General features: G+C 65.9%; 1 protein-coding gene and 2 long non-coding RNA genes across 3 annotated transcripts; 2 read left to right on the top strand and 1 right to left on the bottom strand.

Annotated features, from left to right (window-relative positions):
• The first annotated feature begins 7,942 nt into the window (after positions 1 to 7,942).
• On the top strand, positions 7,943 to 9,879 carry LOC144287170 (uncharacterized). Its single transcript, XR_013355052.1, has 2 exons — positions 7,943 to 8,684; positions 8,986 to 9,879. It is a non-coding gene; the product is annotated as an uncharacterized LOC144287170 (long non-coding RNA).
• LOC144287171 (uncharacterized) lies at positions 9,693 to 10,641 on the bottom strand. Its single transcript, XR_013355053.1, has 2 exons — positions 10,265 to 10,641; positions 9,693 to 9,966 (listed from the first exon to the last, which is right to left on the bottom strand). It is a non-coding gene; the product is annotated as an uncharacterized LOC144287171 (long non-coding RNA).
• A 2,270-nt stretch (positions 10,642 to 12,911) lies between these two features.
• On the top strand, positions 12,912 to 15,754 carry ACTG1 (actin gamma 1). The gene is made up of 5 exons (XM_077854584.1): positions 12,912 to 13,060; positions 13,404 to 13,772; positions 14,061 to 14,499; positions 14,602 to 14,783; positions 14,876 to 15,754. The coding sequence occupies exons 2-5, from the start codon at positions 13,410 to 13,412 to the stop codon at positions 15,017 to 15,019; spliced, it is 1,128 nt and encodes a 375-aa protein (XP_077710710.1). The 5' UTR covers positions 12,912 to 13,060; positions 13,404 to 13,409; the 3' UTR covers positions 15,020 to 15,754.
• Positions 15,755 to 16,558: the final 804 nt, after the last annotated feature.

Raw genomic sequence — 16,558 nt, 5'->3', positions numbered from 1 at the left:
CAGGCCCTCGGCTCCGGCCCTGCGCCCCGCCTCCCGCCCCGGCCACGCGGGCTCTCCCCTCCTCTCCTCGCCGTCCAAGGGGCCTACGCGGCTCCCACTCCCCAGCCCAGCCCTTCTGGTGGAAAACTCGCGGTGAGGCCGCAACCCGATCGCAGCCCTCCACCCTCGGCGGCCGCCAGATCCTCGGCCAGATCCAGTTACCGCTTCTCTGATTCCTGGTGCCAGGAGCCCGGCAAGGCCCCCCAACTCAGGCAGCCCCGAGCTCGCGTCACCGACGTCCCCCCGGGCCGCTCGGGGCCACAGCCCGCCGTCCGGCCCGACACCCATCCCCAGGCGGCCTGGGCGGAGCGATGGCAGGCGGGGGGGTCGGTGCCAGCGAGCGGCCAGGTGCGCCCAGGGGTCCCCATCCCGCACTCGTGGCGCCCAGACCCCAGCCAGGGTACAGGCGGCGTGGGGAGGCCGTCGGTTGCACTCCCGTCGGTTGGCCCGGGAGGGGGCCCGGTTGGCCCAAAATGGAGCCGGTGACATCCGCCTCGGGGGCCACGCGGAGGGGAGGCGGCGCGGGCGCGGAGCAGGGCCGTCCTGCAGGCAGCGGGACCCCGGGGCAGAGGACCCGGCCTGCCGCTGACCGCTGGGCGTGAACACCTCGAGGCCCACACGCTGCTCCTCGCACCGTGGCTGAGCTGCGGTGGGGCCAGCCTTTCTGCGTGGCCCCGGGGACCCCTGACTGAGTTGGCGTTGCTGGGCAACTGGTCTGACGTGCAGGGTCTCTATGGGGTCTGGCCGCCGGGGGTGTGGGGGCAAAGGCCTGTCAGTGGGCAGGTGGGCCCCAGCCTTGGAGAGGCGGGAAGCTGGCCACCCCCGACCCCAGTCCCCGGGACCCCTGGGTGACACCCCTGCCCTGAGCCCGAGGGGGCCATCTTCGGGGACCTGCAGGGGGCCTGCTGGGCCGCAGCCCGCCTGTCTGTCTCCTGCACCTGCCTCGGGGGCTGGGAGCCAACTCATGCAACCAGAGCCGCCCGGCCTGGGCCCAGGCCAGCCTCGGTGTCCTCTTCCTTATCCAAGTGTGTGACCCTCAGGCTTCCCTGGGGAATGGGCCCGGGGCCACGGGCACTTCCAGCCTCATGGCCCCTTGATGTGGCAGGCAGCAGCACGCCAGCCCTCCCGGGGCCGTGGGGGTCCAGCCGCCTGCGAGGGCCGGGCCCAGGGGGCAGGCAGGGCAGACACTGGAGACCAAGGGACCTGTCCCCTCCCTGGGTCCCAAGCGGGATCCGGGAGACAGACCCGGCACCAGTCCCCACAACAGCCTGGTGCCCGCTGCGGGTTGGTCCGGCGGGGCCGGTCTTGGCGCCCCCTGACAGCATCGTCCATCTCTGCGACCCACATAGCCTGGCTGGGCTGCGTGCAGGAGATGCGTGTGGGGTAGCACCCACTCCCCAGAGCGAGCACCCATGCTGAGTCCTCCACGTCTCGGCCCCGATGCCAGGGAAGCGTCCCTTGTTGGGGAGTAGAAACCATGATGCTGCCCACACCTGTTTCTGGCTGGGTCTCACTTCCTGCCACCCCGCAGGGTTGCAGGAACACGCGTGGAGCAGGTGCCCAATGGCACTGCTCAGTTGGCCCATGCATGGGCCCTTCGGCCTGCGGGGCAGCTGTGCCCACGGTCACCCCAACTCCCAGCCAGGCTCTGATCGGATGCCCGATCAGCGTGAAGTCCTCATTAGCGCCTGACTGGTGCTGGCAGGGTGCTCGGCAGTGCTCGCGGGCATCACATGCCCAGTGGGAGGAAGCCCAGCTGCCAGGCGCTAAGTGGGCCTGGCTCCAGGCAGCGTCTTGGTGGCCAAGCCAGAAGAGGCCGTGGTCTCTCGGTTCTGGGGCCCCAGAGCCCCAGGTGGGCACGGGGTGGGGCTGTGAGCCAAGGGGTGACCTCGCAGGCCCCAAGGGGGACTCTGAGGGGTGGGCCGCCCAGCCCAGGCTTCCTTGGAGGGAGGAGTTTGCACGGATTTCCCCCACTCCCTCTCAGGAGCCAAGCCCCGAGCCCAGATGCCTGCCAGGGGGCATGGTTCCTTCCCGGATCCCCCGCACGGCCCCGGTGCACAGGAGCCACCGTGAATGTTTGGGAGGGTGGGAGGGAGGGTCTGGTTCCCGTGTGACGCACTGAGCCTCTGCAGGTGGGGAAGGCCGGGTGCCCGGCAGTGCGGGCGCGTGTGTACAGGTGCACACGGACGGGGCGGGACACACTGCGCCATGGTCCAGGCTGGGCCGGCGCTGGCCCTGCAGATGCTTCCCTGGATCCCAGCCTCACAGCCCACGCACGGCTGCCCAGCAGCGTGGTCAGGGCAGGGCCTGGCACAGCGCAAGGGAATCCGATTCAGGGCTGTGTCTTCAGGCAGCAAGGAGCCCACCTCTCGCGGACACACGCGCCCCTGCCACGGGGGGTCCTCACAGCCACCCACGGCAGGCACCGAGGCCTGCGGCCTGCCCAGGAAGCCCTCGGGGGTACCCAAAGTCACCTGAGCCCACTTACCTCTGAGCCTGGCCTCCTGGGGGATGGGGGTGTACCCGGGATGTGTCCAGAGCCCTGGGCTTTCATCTGCCACCACGGGACAAGGCCTGAGCACGGGTGTCGGGCTGCCTGATGCGCCAACTTAAATGTGTGACATGAGGAGAGATGCCTTTCCCTCTTGGGCACTGTGATGTCATCGGGCGAGTGGCACCCCCAGATCCCCAGGTCAGGGAGCGGCCGGCTGCAGATGTCAGCAGGAGCTGGGCCTCTAAGTTGGGGGTGGCTTCAGCTCCCCACAGCTCCAGCAGACAAGGTGGGGCAGACGCGCGGCCTCCAGGGCCTCCGCGTGAGGTCAGCCGCCGCCAGGAAGCCCCCAGCCCCCTGGCACCCACTCTGGAGCTCTCGGGAAACTGCCCCCTCCCTGGGATGGGGGGAATGGGCAGGCCTGGCCACCCACGGGGCTCCCCCCTCCCGTCAGGCCCCTGGTGGGGGTGGCCACAGGGACCGGACTCCTGGTCCCACATATCCAGACCACTGGCCTTGGCCGCTGCAGCCCAGCCTGGGCTCCTGCCAGCGCACGGCATGCTGCCATGGTGACTGGCGCGTGTACCAGGCTGGGTGCCCGGGCAACGCTGCCGCTGGTGGCGTGAGCTGGCACCGGCCCCACATGTGTACAGGCTGGGGGAAGGGGTGGCTCCCCACTTCGGCTGGCCTGGAGCCCTGGAAACTGGGACGTGGCCCAGGACGGAGGGGCCTCCCCAGGCCACACCTGTCCCAGACCCACGTCCTGGCTCCGGCTCCAGCAGCGCCAGCTGGGCCCTTCCCTGCAGGCCAGCAGGTCTCTGGGAATCACTTCACACGAGGAAATTCCAAGGCCCAGCCCGCTTCCTGTGCCCCACTGCCCACACCTCTGTCCCACTCTGCCCAGGCACTGTGAGCCCCACGCCCCCGGGGCCCAGCCACTCTGGCCAGCCCCCGTGGGGGCCTCTGCTGTCCCCGTGAGCCCGTCCCCGGGGCGAGGCGAGGCTCTCCTGCTGGCCTGGACCTGCGGGGCCCAAGGCCCTGATTTCCAAGCTCCCAGGCCCAGCATCTGTCCCTGGGGTCCAGCAGGGCTGGCGCCCAGGGCCCAGGCCCCTGCGCTGCTCCTGCAAACAGGCCCGGGGCTTGGCTGCCTCATGATTTTTTCATGGCCGAGCTCGGCCACTCTGAAGTTCCGTTTACACAGGCAGGCGGGGCCTGGGTTGGTTTACGGGAGTCTCCAGGCGGTTTAGGGTGACAGGAGCCCTTCTGCAGGGCCGCAGGGAGAGGGCAGTGTTGGAATGAAAAATGTGGGGAGGGGGCTCCCGCGGCCTGGCTCTGCCGCCTGCTGCACGTGGAAATCCAGCCCCTGCCTCTCCCCTTCCCCACCGGCCCTACCCCCCAGGACCCCTCTCTTCCCTCACCGACCCAGCCCCACTCCCATCCGCCACCCGCCCCCCCAAGGCAGGGCGACTCACTGAAGTGCTCTCCTGCAGGGTGCTCCCTTCCCCTCCCCCTGGGGTGCAGAGCTGCCAGCTGGGGAGGCCCCCTGGGTGCTGTGGCGGGGGGGGGGGGGGGGGGGGGGAGGGGGATGGGGGGCTGGTGCAGTCTCCTGGCTCCTGGCTCTCCTAAAATCAGGAAGTCTTGCGGGGGGCGAGTTGGGGGCCAGGGAAGAGACAGAGGGACCAAGGCCTTTTGGGGCCATGGCAGGGCTGAAAGTCCCTGAAGAGGCCACGTGGGCAGGACTGGGCATCCCGGCTGCCGGATGCCCTGCGACCACTGTGGTCTTCGGCACCCGGGCCCCAGGGCCTTTGCATATCTCTGGAACAAGAGGGGAGCATTCACAAGAGTATCTGAGAGCAAGTCCCCGGCTGCGTGGGGCTCAGATTCAGGACCCAGTCGACTCCAAGACACTAGACGGCTCTTTACTGTCCACCTGGGCTTCCAGACACACCTGGCACGGACAGTCGGGGGCCCAGGGCTCTGTGGGTGCCCAGGGCAGCCTCTGCGCCCCCCCAACACTTTCACGTGCAACCGTGCACACACACGCACACATGTGCCGTACCGCACCCACGCACAGAGCCCCAGCCTGCCACGAGGGGACCAGACCCGCACGCCAGCCGTCACGGGCGCACACTAAGTATCGACGGCGTGCCCGGGACCTTGCCTGACATCCCAAAAGGACTTCTGGGACAAAATGGGAATGGGCATTTCCCATCCCACAGTGGGAAAGGCGGTTCCCTTTGTCGGGCGGCACCCCGGGCACAGCACCAGGCCTGGTCTGCTTCCCGGGAAATCCGCACACCCCTAGGTGCTGCCCCGCGTGGCGGGTGACGGAGAGAGGAGCCCGGGGGTGTAGCCTGTGATGTGCCTGACGCCCGAATGACAGAGGTGGCCCTGCACGAAGTCGGGAGGGACCCTGTAGGGACAGCCGTGGTCATCAACATGCAGACTGTCCTGAGGTGAGCCGCGTCCTGCTCACGTTAAATTGGACGACGTGGGCCGTAGTTACCACGTAGGTCAGTGCCCCTGTTCTCACGCCGAGCTCCGAAGGGGTGAAGGGAGGAACGTCTGGAACCAACTCCCAAGCGGTTCACAAGTGAACAGACAGATAATAAGACAGAACAATAAGACAACTGTGGTAAATGTTAGAAAGTAAGTTTGAAATTATCCCAAAACAAAAAGGGTTACAAACTATAATAACTAGGATAAGAAATTCCACTGCAGGGTCAGAAGAAGTCAAGGATCTCAGGAAGCTGGGGGAAAACGGGTCACAGAAACCGTAGTGAGGGATCCCTGGGTGGCGCAGTGGTTTGGTGCCTGCCTTTGGCCCAGGGCGATCCTGGAGACCCAGGATTGAATCCCACATCGGGCTCCCGGTGCATGGAGCCTGCTTCTCCCTCTGCCTGTGTCTCTGCCTCTCTCGTTCTCTCTCTCTCTGTGACTATCATAAATAAATAATAATAATAATATAAAAAAAAGAAAAGAAACAGTAGTGATATTAAAGGTCTTGCGGAGGAGATAGGACACCCCATTATCAGAAATCCCAAACCACAAAACTGAAAAAAAAACAAAACAAAACAGAATAGAAACTATGAAAGAAAGAATGCAAGAAATTTCCCAAGAGCTGGAGAATACCGTGTGCCCAGGGCCTGGAAGTGGTGGGGCCATGCCGGGACCTCAGCCACAGCGCAGCCAGAAACGGAGAGAAAAGCCTAAAACCTCAGAGAAGCACGAAACAATCCTGGCTGATACATCGGGACTCAGATGACACCCATTTCCCCAAAACAACAGTCTAAGCAAGAGACAGGGAGTCAAACCTTCAAAATCCAGGGCACATTCTCCACACAGAATTCCCTCCATCCCCCAGCCCCCCGCCCCAGGTAGAGTAAACCTCAGGCAGGTGCAGATACCAGAACTCAAGACCCTACAGACCCCTGCCTGCCCCTCCCCAGCTGGGTGCCCACCAAGGGTCAAGCGTCAAGTGGGGCCTGGCGAGGGGGTCCGGGAAGGCACTCAGCACAGCTACCCCAAAGGTCGCTCTGGGTGCCAAGGGGTAGGGCCGCTCCCAGTGCACCCCCACAGTCCCCAGGGGGCGCACGTGTGGGGCCAGCCCACCTGTCACCCAGGGAGGTGGACGGAGAGCATCACCTGTCCTTCCTCAAAATGACCTGATCCCTCCACTCCACCTTCAGGGCCACCTCTGCTCCCCCACCACCCAGGCCACTCTGGGGCTCCTCCTGCCCTGGGGTGGCACTCCAGCTCCCCCTGCCACGCTCTTGGGGCTAGCCCTGCTGCTCACCGCCCGGGGGCTGCCCCTGGGAGAGTGGAATAAAGCCACCCCCTCTGCCCCCCGCCATGGCCTCCCGTAGCTAGTGGGGTACCGAGTCAGCCCACGGCCCCAGTCCTAGCCCCGCCTCTCCTGCTGTGTGACCTGGAACCTGCCCCAGCCTCGGAGCCCCCTCCGTTCTCTGCATTGGTTGTCAACAGGCATCTGCCTGGGGAGCCTACTGTGCAAATAACCCAGCGTGCCCAGGGCAGAGGGGCAGCTGGGAGGCCGCACGCCCAGCCCCTGGGCACAGGCGAGGCCAGGTGTGCGCGGGCTTTGGGGCCCCTCTGGGGGTGCTGTCTGCCCTGGGCGGGGGTGGGGGGGAGCCTGGCTATGGGCGTGGGCTGGCCCCGCCCGGCTGAGTCAGGGCCCTGGCGCGCCCCTCCCGCTGCCGGGTGCTGGCTGACCCCAAGGCCACCACCTTCTCTCCCTGCGTCAGCCCGGCTGAGGTCACCGGCCACTCCCGGTACTCTCTGGCCAGAAGAGTGCGGAGCCTCCCGGACAGGGGCAGTGGCTGTGACCCCCACCCCCGCGCTGGGGCCGGGAGGGCGGCGCAGACAGGTGCGGGCCGGCCTCCTCGCCCAGCGCTGCTGGCGGGGCCCACCTGGCGGCCCACCTGGGCATAGCACCAGCCGCCGGGAGCGGGACGCCCCCTCCTGGCCCGGGCCTTGAAGCTCGCTGCGTCCCCGGGCCCGGGGTCCGAGGATGCAGGTGGAGGGTGCGGTGGGCGGGGGCACTGCGCTAATTGCTCGCCTCCCGCAGACCCGGCCGACCCGGCAGGTGAGGGCGCCCCGGGCCCGGGCTCAGTGTGCGCTGCCGCTGCCGGTCCGGGGTCACTAACGCGGACCTCCCGGAGGCGGGTGGGGGGCGAGGACGAGGACGTGCGGCCTGGGCACCCCCCCCCACCACATAGGGACACGAGGCCCCAGGAGCGCCCCGCGCCCAGCACCCGCGGCGGGTGGGCGGGGGCTCGCGTAGCCACGCCCACCCTGCCCCGCCCCTTTTCGGGGAAGCCCGGGCCCTTGACCCGCCCGGAGCCCCCGCTGACCCCGGCCGGTCCCGGCTTCCCTCCGCTCCGCCCACCCCAGCTGCAGCCCTCGGGGCCGGGGCGGAGGACGGGGCGCCCGGAGCGGTGGCCTCCTGCCCACGACCCGCCCTGATGCTAGTCCTGGGGGTGGGGACACCTGCTGCGCGGGGCCCTGACCTCGTGGAGGTCAGGGGAGCGGGACCAGCCGGGGCCTTCTCCAGGCCTTGCCCCCCACCCCCTCGCAGCACCGACCCCTGCACCCTATGAGCCTCGGGGGTGGCGCGTTCCAGGGGGCAGTCAGACCTTGGTGCTCCCCTCCTTCTCAGTCCAAGGACATATCCCCCCTTTCGCACACTGGATTTAGGGTAGGGGGACAGCGCGCCTGCCCCTCCCAGAAATTCCTCCAGAGCTGGGAGCCCCTCCCTCTTCATGCCTCCTGGCCCTGCGGGTGCCGGGCCCTGTTCCAGTCACTGGAGCACCAGCTTCAGCACCGTGCCCTGGGGACCTACGCTCTGCGGCAGAGGGTGGGGACAGGGGAAATCACCAGTACTCAGGTAGGCGGTGGGGGGACTGGGCCTGAGGCCCGCGCACGGCCTGGAGGTGGGCAGGGAAGAGGATTAGCCTGGAAGAGGAAGAGCCAGGCACTGGCTTGGGTCACAGGGCAAGAGATGCAGCAGGTGACAGGTGGGGTCGGGCAGTGCCCCCCGCGACCACCTCCAGCAGCAGGGCAGGGGCTCTGTTTCTGCGTCCAGGCAGTGGCTTGCACAGGGAGCAGGGGCCAGACTTGCAGCATCAGTTGTGGGGAAGCAGGAGGCTGGACGGACATCATGGCAGGTCGGGGATGCACCCAGAGTGCTGCTGCCAGCCTGGCACCCCGGTTTCTGGCTTTAGCCACGTGCAGAGGTGAGGCCCTGTTGTGAAGCCGCGGGAGGCCTGGACGCCTGGGTCTCATCCTTGGTTTCCCGTCGCAGTCTCGGGGTAAAGATCACGAGAGTAGGAACTACGTGTGAGTGAGAAAGTGGTGACCCCTGGGGAGGTGGCTGTGGGGGGGGCCCAGCCGCATAATCATCCTTGGCAGCGTGCACAGCAAAGGTGTGAGCAGACAGCCTGACTGCTACCGGGCCACTGTCTGGGGTCCCTCACCCCCGCCCTGTGGCACAGGGAGCGCTGCCACCCACTCTGTCTACTGAGTTCACGGGAAAGCGAGGCCTGGAATCGTGCCCTGGAAGCAAAGCGAGGAGCCAGCTGCTCCATCACAGGCCACTGCTCCCAGGAATCTTGGGTCTGACACACAGAAGCGCTTGGTGAGTTCTTGACCGAGAATTGAACATGTAGGGGTGTGGAAGCCAGAGGCAGGGAAGAAAGCAGTGAGGGCCTGGGGGGCAAGGGTGGCGGGGGATTCACGAGGCCACCCCATGGCCTCCTGTCCCTAGACCTGTCGTCCAGGGCAGGAGGACCACCAGCCGCAGAGCCTCTGCTGGGCCTCCTAACCTTCCCGTCACTGGCCCACTTCTTTATGGAAACTGACGCATGGGAAGGCTATAGGGGCACAGGGCTGAGCCTGGCCCAGAACCCAGGTCCTGACTCAGCTCACTGCTCTTCCAGGGGCCTCCTTGGTTCCTGCTCCACCAGGATGAAACTACGCGATAAACTCCAGCCTGGAACCCTGCTCTGCTGGAACAGCAGGACGCAGGGGAGGGGCCCAGGGACTCCTGGCCCGGGTGTCTGTGCTCCTGATCCCCACACTGGGAGCCTGTTTCTCCACCTGTGAAACGGCATAGTTCTGTGGCACGTTCCGGGCAGCCAGAGTGGGGCAGCACATGCAGAGGCCTGGCCCGGTGCTTCCTGGCATGGGACAAGGTGGCAGTGATGAGCCTGCACAGCCCGCTCCACTCCCACAGGCGCACCTGACCAAATGACCAGCCGGCCACCGTGAGGCCTCACAGAGGGGCTAGAGCCCCAACTTCCAGGCATGCCTCGGTGTGCTCAGTGCTGGCGGGTGAACGAACCCCCCTGGGCACCAGTCCAGACGAAGTATGTGGCTCTGACTTCCCCTCTGACTTGAATCTGGCAGCCAGCAGGCCAAGCCAGCAGGAACCTAGCCTCGCCCAGGGCAGCCCTTGGGACCTCGTTCCAGACAGACAGCAGCGCTCAAGCCCGCCTGCCCACCTCCGCTCCCCCGGGAGCCTGCCCAGCGCCTGCCCAGCGCCCGCAGATGGCTTTACACGGCAGAAGCACCATCTTCTACTTGGTCTGTGCACAGGCCTGGGAGGATGAGACAGTGACCTAAAGATAAACTGGTTTTCCTTGCATTTTCTAAAACGAAGTTTTTATTATGAGTCAATTTTAGATTTACAGAAAAGTGGCAAAGACTGAGCTTTGCTGTAGGCTCCCCACTCTGTTTCCCCTAATGTGACAACTTACACAGGCGTGGTGCAGCTGTCACCGAGATGAACTTTGGCACCGGGCATTAAACTCCAGACTTGTCCTCGGACTTCACCACTTCTTCTGCTGCCGTCCCGTTCTCTGCTCCAGGATCCAAGCCCGGATCCCACGTTGCACTTGGATGGAGCAGGAAAGGCATTCCTGGCAGGTGGAATGGCAGGGCAAAGACTAGGATCAGTGGCCCATTAGCAAGTTGCCCACCCTGTGTGCTGGGGGTGGGAGCCAAGCAGTGGTGAATGAGTGTGTGTGTGTGTGTGTGTGTGTGTGTATGTGCGCGCGCGCGTGCGGGGCGGGGTGGGGGGGTGCTGCAGGCCAGGCTCCCAGGCACAGAAGTCCTGGGGAGCATCCCTGGAGCGGAAGCAGGGATGTCGCCGGCTGGTGCAGGGTTGCCAGGCAGCGCCCAGGGCCAGGAGCGCTAAGTCTCAGCCCCATTACTTGCCAGGTGGCGCCAGCTCCGTGCCCCTATTTTCTCAGCCATCGCAGGCACGGGAGATAAAACGAGATGCAGCAGTCACAGTAAATCCCCCAAAGCCAGCAATGAGGTAGAAAAAAACCACATTTCTCTGAGGCCCGAGTTTCCATCCTCCCGATGGGAAGGACGCGGGGCTTCTGGGCAGGAGCGCGGCCCGCAGCCTCCTCGCTCCCGCAGCCGGGCCGGCGTCCTCGCGGCCCCCTCCCCAGGGGCGCCGGGCGGGGTGGGGGCGGCCCCGAGGTGACCTTGGGCAAGGCCTCGCGCTGCCCACTTGCAAAACAGAAAGCTCTCAGTGCGGAAGGCGGGGCTCCCCCCCCCCCGGCCCCCCGCCCCGGGGCCTGCGGGCCCAGTTCTACCTGGAGCCGGGCGCCACCGCGTCCACCGGGGTGCCTCCGGGTGCCTCCCAGAAGCGCGGGCCCTCCGGGCCGGCCCCACCCCCGCCGCGGCCGGGCCTGCGGGGTCGCGGGGAGCCGGGGGGCGGGGGCGCGCTGCCCTCCCGCCCGCCCGCCGCCGCGCCCCTTTGTTCCGCCGGCCAATCGGCGGCCTCCTTGACTAAATAAGGCGAGGAGCGCGCCCGGCGCCCCCCGTCCGTTACTTCCACCCCCGCCCGGCCGGTGACTCAGGGCCGGCGGCGGGCGGGGACGGGGCTGCCCGGGCCGCGGCTTCCCGGGGCGGGCGGGGCTCCCGCGGCGCCCAGATCGCCTAATATGGCCGCGCGGCGCCCGCGGGCCGCCCCCCGCACACCTGCGGCCGCACCTTGCGCCCCCCCGCCGGTGACACACCGCGGAAGAGGAAGGAGCGCCGGCGCCGCGGGGGGGGCGGGCTCCGGGCCGCCCCGTGACCTCCGCGACCCTGCGGCCGGGCGCCGGCGACTGCAAGGTGCGGAGGGGCGGGGACCGCGGTGTCGGCGTCCGCGCCCCCCCCCGCTGGGTTCCCAGAAGCGGCCACCCCGGCAAACCCCAGACAAAGGAGGGCGCGGGGCGGCCGGGGCTGCAGAGGCAGGTGCCCGCAGCCTGCGCGGGTCGTGGAGTGGGCGGACACCTTCCCCAGGCCCCGCGTGTGACACCTCGTGACCCCCAGGTGGAAGGCACCCTCTATCACCAACATCCCCACCTGGGGGTCGGGCAGGCCGGCTGAGGGCGGGAGCCGGCGCCGGCGCCCAGGGTCTCACGGAGGCCCAGACCGGACCCCCCCCACCCCCCGGTGGAGCCCTCGGCTGGTGCACAGCAGCCTCGCCCTGCGCCCCTGCGGAGCTTGGGGAGTCTGCGCCCAGCTAGGCCTAGGGGCGCGCGTGGCCACAGACAAGGCCTTGGCGACTGGGGGAGGCTGCCCAGGTGCGCGGGCAGCTGCTTGGCCTCTGGGCCCGCGGCCTCGCCCACAGGGGGCCCGCAGCTCACCTTGCAGGGCTCCCGGGGAGCCTGCCCCGCCCCCCCGCATCAGACACCCCCCTGGATCTAGCGGAGCGCCCCCAGGCCCTGCCTCACTCTGCCCGGCCCCGCGACCCCCACTCTTGACCTCCGCTCTTCCCCACGCCTCCTCTGAACGTTTAATTTCATATTGAGCACTTCCAAAAGCCTACAAAACAGCCCAAAGAAATCCTAGTCTTTGGTTCCCCTCCGGGCATAAGGAAAACACTGGCGCCAGCAGGTGAGGACAGGACCCTGCTGGCAGCGACAGGTCTCCGAGCTCAGGGTCCTGGGGGGAAGGGGCAGCCGGGGCGCGGAGGCCTGTGGCGACCCCGGGGAGCAGGGGGGCGGCCCGCTGTAGGGATCAGCGAACCCCTTCCACCCTGGGGGCTCTCCGTGGCACCGCGAGCAGAGGAGAGGGTGCTCCCCAGCTCCCGCCCGCACTGCACCGGCCGGGCAGTCGCAACCTCCCTTTCCTGCCTCAGTTTCCTTATACTGCTCACAGTGGATGGGGGTGGCCCTAAAGCCCGAGGGCACCCCGCTCCAGGGACAATCGGGCCCGAGGTTTGAGAGGCAGGAGGCGTCGGCTCGAATGAAGCCTCCGTCCGTCCCCGCACCAACGGGGACCCCAGGCAGGGCGCCCCCTCCTCCGGGAGGACGCCGGGGGACAGGTGGCTCAGCCCTCGCCACGGAGACGGGGAGACGAGGAGACGGGGTCCCGGGACCCCGCCCCACCCCCAGCCCGGCGCCGGCCTTGGCAGCCCACGCCCCTTGCGGAGCCTCAGGGTGCAGCGCGCAGGGGGCGCGCGGGGGCAAAGCGGCCCCCCCCCGGCCCCCCCCCCCCCCCCCGGCACCGGGCCAGGCGGCGGGGACACACCCCGGCTCGGGGCGCGGCCGAACCCTGGGCCAGGCAGTTTCGGGGCGCAGCCCGGCCCTCCCCCACGGCGCAGCAGTCCCGGGGCGGGGCCGCCGCTCGGCCCCGCAGGGCAGCCCGCGACCCCCGGGGGGCGCCCCCGGCCCTGCCCGCGCGCGGGTCCGTGCGGGGTCTCGCGCTCGGGGTCCGGAGCGCGCGGGGGCGGCGCGGGCGGGGCCGTTGGGGGCGGCGCGGGCGGGGGGCGGGGCCGGGCGCGGGGCCCCACGTGTCCCGGCCGGGCGAGCCAATGGGCGCCCGGCGTTCGGAAAGATCGCCATATATGGACATGTTCTGGGGCCGCGCGCGCCGCCGGCCCGCGCGCGCGTCCCGCTCCGCTTAAATAGCGGCGGGGGAGGCCGCGCTCGGTCTCACTCGCCGCAGCCGGGCCGCGCTCCGTGTCCTCCCGCCGCTCGTCCTCCGCGTCCGCGACCACCGCCTCCGCCGGTAAGAGGCCGGCTGCGCGCCCCGGGGCCTGCTGCCTGCCCCCCGCGCCCCGGCGCCGGCCCCGGCCCGCACACGCCTCCCGCCCGCGGCTCCCGGGTCGGCGGCCTGGGTCAGAGTCCGGGCCGGGGCTGGGGCCGGGGCCGGGGCCGGGGCGCGGCGGGGAGCTGGGGGGGCCGGGGCGGGGCCGGCCGCAGTGCGGAGAGCCCGGCCGCGCCGCTGCCCGCGAGTGGGGGGCGCCCCGGAGACGCCGGGCCGGGTTCCGGGCGGTTCGTGCTCTGCGGGGTGGGCGGCGGCGGGGGCAGGCGGCCCGGGCCCGGCGTGACACGCTCGCGTCCCCGCGCAGATCGCCATGGAAGAGGAGATCGCCGCGCTCGTCATCGACAATGGCTCCGGCATGTGCAAGGCGGGCTTCGCCGGGGATGACGCCCCCCGAGCCGTGTTCCCGTCCATCGTCGGGCGACCCCGGCACCAGGGCGTGATGGTGGGCATGGGCCAGAAGGACTCCTACGTGGGTGACGAGGCCCAGAGCAAGCGGGGCATCCTGACCCTCAAGTACCCCATCGAGCACGGCATCGTCACCAACTGGGACGACATGGAGAAGATCTGGCACCACACCTTCTACAACGAGCTGCGCGTGGCCCCCGAGGAGCACCCCGTGCTGCTGACCGAGGCCCCCCTGAACCCCAAAGCCAACCGTGAGAAGATGACTCAGGTAGGCCCTGCCCCATGCGACCGACTCCCCATCTGTTTTCGTTAAGCCATGTTGTGCTCAGCTTTATTTTCTGAAATTCAAGTATTTCTTTCGATATTTCCAGGGTTCTGTTGTTCCTCTCCTGGCATTTCCTTCCTGAAGTCTCAAGGTTTCTTATTTGTGTTTCTGCCTGCAACCTTTTCTTTTTCTCTACACATCACATTTGTGGCATGCTAGCATGCAGTGTGTGAGCATGGGGTGGCTCCGCGTCTCTGCCTCTGACTCAGGAGCTTGTTGCCTTTTCTCCAGATCATGTTCGAGACGTTCAACACCCCAGCCATGTATGTGGCCATCCAGGCTGTGCTGTCCCTGTACGCCTCTGGCCGCACCACTGGTATTGTCATGGACTCTGGGGATGGCGTCACCCACACTGTGCCCATCTACGAGGGGTACGCCTTGCCCCACGCCATCCTGCGTCTGGACCTGGCTGGCCGGGACCTGACTGACTACCTCATGAAGATCCTCACGGAGCGTGGCTACAGCTTCACCACCACTGCTGAGCGGGAGATCGTGCGTGACATCAAGGAGAAGCTCTGCTACGTCGCCCTGGACTTCGAGCAGGAGATGGCCACGGCCGCGTCCTCGTCCTCCCTGGAGAAGAGCTACGAGCTGCCCGACGGGCAGGTGATCACCATTGGCAACGAGCGGTTCCGCTGCCCAGAGGCACTCTTCCAGCCTTCCTTCCTGGGTAGGTGTGGGGCGGCTTGAGTCTCGCCGAGGCCGTGAGGGCTGCGCCGTCTGGGGCCCCCGAAGGGGCGTGTGCCCTCTAAGGGAGAGTTTTGTCTCCTAGGTATGGAGTCCTGCGGCATCCACGAGACCACTTTCAACTCCATCATGAAGTGTGACGTGGACATCCGGAAGGACCTTTACGCCAACACGGTGCTGTCTGGCGGGACCACCATGTACCCCGGCATCGCCGACAGGATGCAGAAGGAAATCACCGCCCTGGCCCCCAGCACGATGAAGATCAAGGTGAGTCCAGCACAGCGGCGGTGGGCTGGGGCTCCAAGGCCTCCCCGTGAGGGCGGTGCCGTGAGCTAAAAGCCACGTTCTTGTTTTTCCAGATCATTGCTCCTCCGGAACGCAAGTACTCTGTGTGGATCGGAGGCTCCATCCTGGCCTCGCTGTCCACCTTCCAGCAGATGTGGATCAGCAAGCAGGAGTACGACGAGTCGGGCCCCTCCATCGTCCACCGCAAATGCTTCTAAATGGACTGCGAGCAGATGCGTAGCATTTGCTGCATGAGTGAATTCCGAAGTATAAATTTGCCCTGGCAAATGTATACACCTCATGCTAGCCTCATGAAACTGGAATAAGCCTTTGAAAAGAAATTTGTCCTTGAAGCTTGTATCTGATATCAGCACTGGATTGTAGAACTTGTTGCTGATCTTGACCTTGTATCCAAGTTAACTGTTCCCTTGGTATATGTTTAATACCCTGTACATATCTTTGATTTAAACCCTTAGCACATGCGGCTCGGTCACTTCACGGCTGAGGTTGAGAACATGTTTATGGGAGAGAAATCCACTGATTTGGAGAATCCACAAGACCATCGGGTTCTTGATCTGTGCAGGGTATTCATGTGTAAGAGCCGCCTATTCCAGGATTTCTCTAGAGGCTGGCAAGAGTCTGAACCAGTTGTCATTTCTGTCTTGCCGGTCTAACAGGGTTGGGAAGGTCCGAGCCTTAGGACCCACTTTCCTGTCTTACCCAATGTTTTCCTGCCAGAACACCGTGGGTGGTTAATTGCCTTGAGTTGGAAAACGGTTTGCATTTACAACTGTAAATTTATTCATCCTTTTAATTTATGTAAGGTTTTTTGTACACAATTCTCAATTCTTTTAAGAGATGACAACAAATTTTGGTTTTCTACTGTCATGTGAGAACATTAGGCCCCAGCAACGCGTCATTGTGTGAGGAAAATAAAGTGCTGCAGTAACGTGCGGTGGTTTCTGTCTGGGGGGAGTGGAGGGTGGGGTCTGGGGACAGAACTCCTTGGCTGAAATGGGGCGACAGTCTGGTTTTTCTAAGAACCGGGTCTAGTGAAAAGCTTGGCACAGCACAGCTGGAGGATGGGGGAGCCCCTCTCATGTCAGGGGCCTTTGTATACAAGGGATCCTGTGAGCTGCCCACCTGAGTTGAGGGCGGCCTACAGATCCCTGTCTGGGGCATCTTGGATGCTCAGGGCGTGGGTTCCCTCCGTGTGCCCAGGTGGAGGTCGCTTTCCTTCCAGGAGCTCCAGGAGAGGCCAGGAAGTTCATGAAATCCCTGGGTCCCTGGACCAAGAAACTGATCACGGATGAGGTGAAAGTGACCAACTTCCTTTGGAGGCATCCAGTGTGCTCCTGCACGTTTTACCTTGGCCTCCGTACTTCTAATGGCATATCTGAGCCTTCGGCTTTTTCAAATATTCTTTATATGCAGGTTGGGACAAAAAAGGTTTTCCTTAGTTTTTTTTGAGAAGGTGCATTTTGTGGGGTTGGGTTGAGGAGAGAGGGAGAGAGACTTAAGCAGTGGGGCTCAAACTCGACCTTGAGAATCCTGACCTGAGTAGAAGAGACGTGTTCTAGGCTGAACCATCCAGGCACTTCAAGGTAGTAAGATTTCTTGATTGAGAAAGCTTAGGAATTTGGAAGGACTAACTTGAAATGGTTAGGGAGCCTACTGGCTTGTGGACCATTTTTCGCTGTGCTGCAGGAGAAGGACATTTCATCAGTGGGGGGCAGGGGTTGGGGGGGGACAGTGGT

This window comes from Canis aureus, chromosome 16 (genome assembly GCF_053574225.1).
Source record: "Canis aureus isolate CA01 chromosome 16, VMU_Caureus_v.1.0, whole genome shotgun sequence".
In the NCBI taxonomy this organism is placed as follows: domain Eukaryota; kingdom Metazoa; phylum Chordata; class Mammalia; order Carnivora; family Canidae; genus Canis; species Canis aureus.
This window is presented reverse-complemented; position numbering and strand designations above follow the sequence as displayed.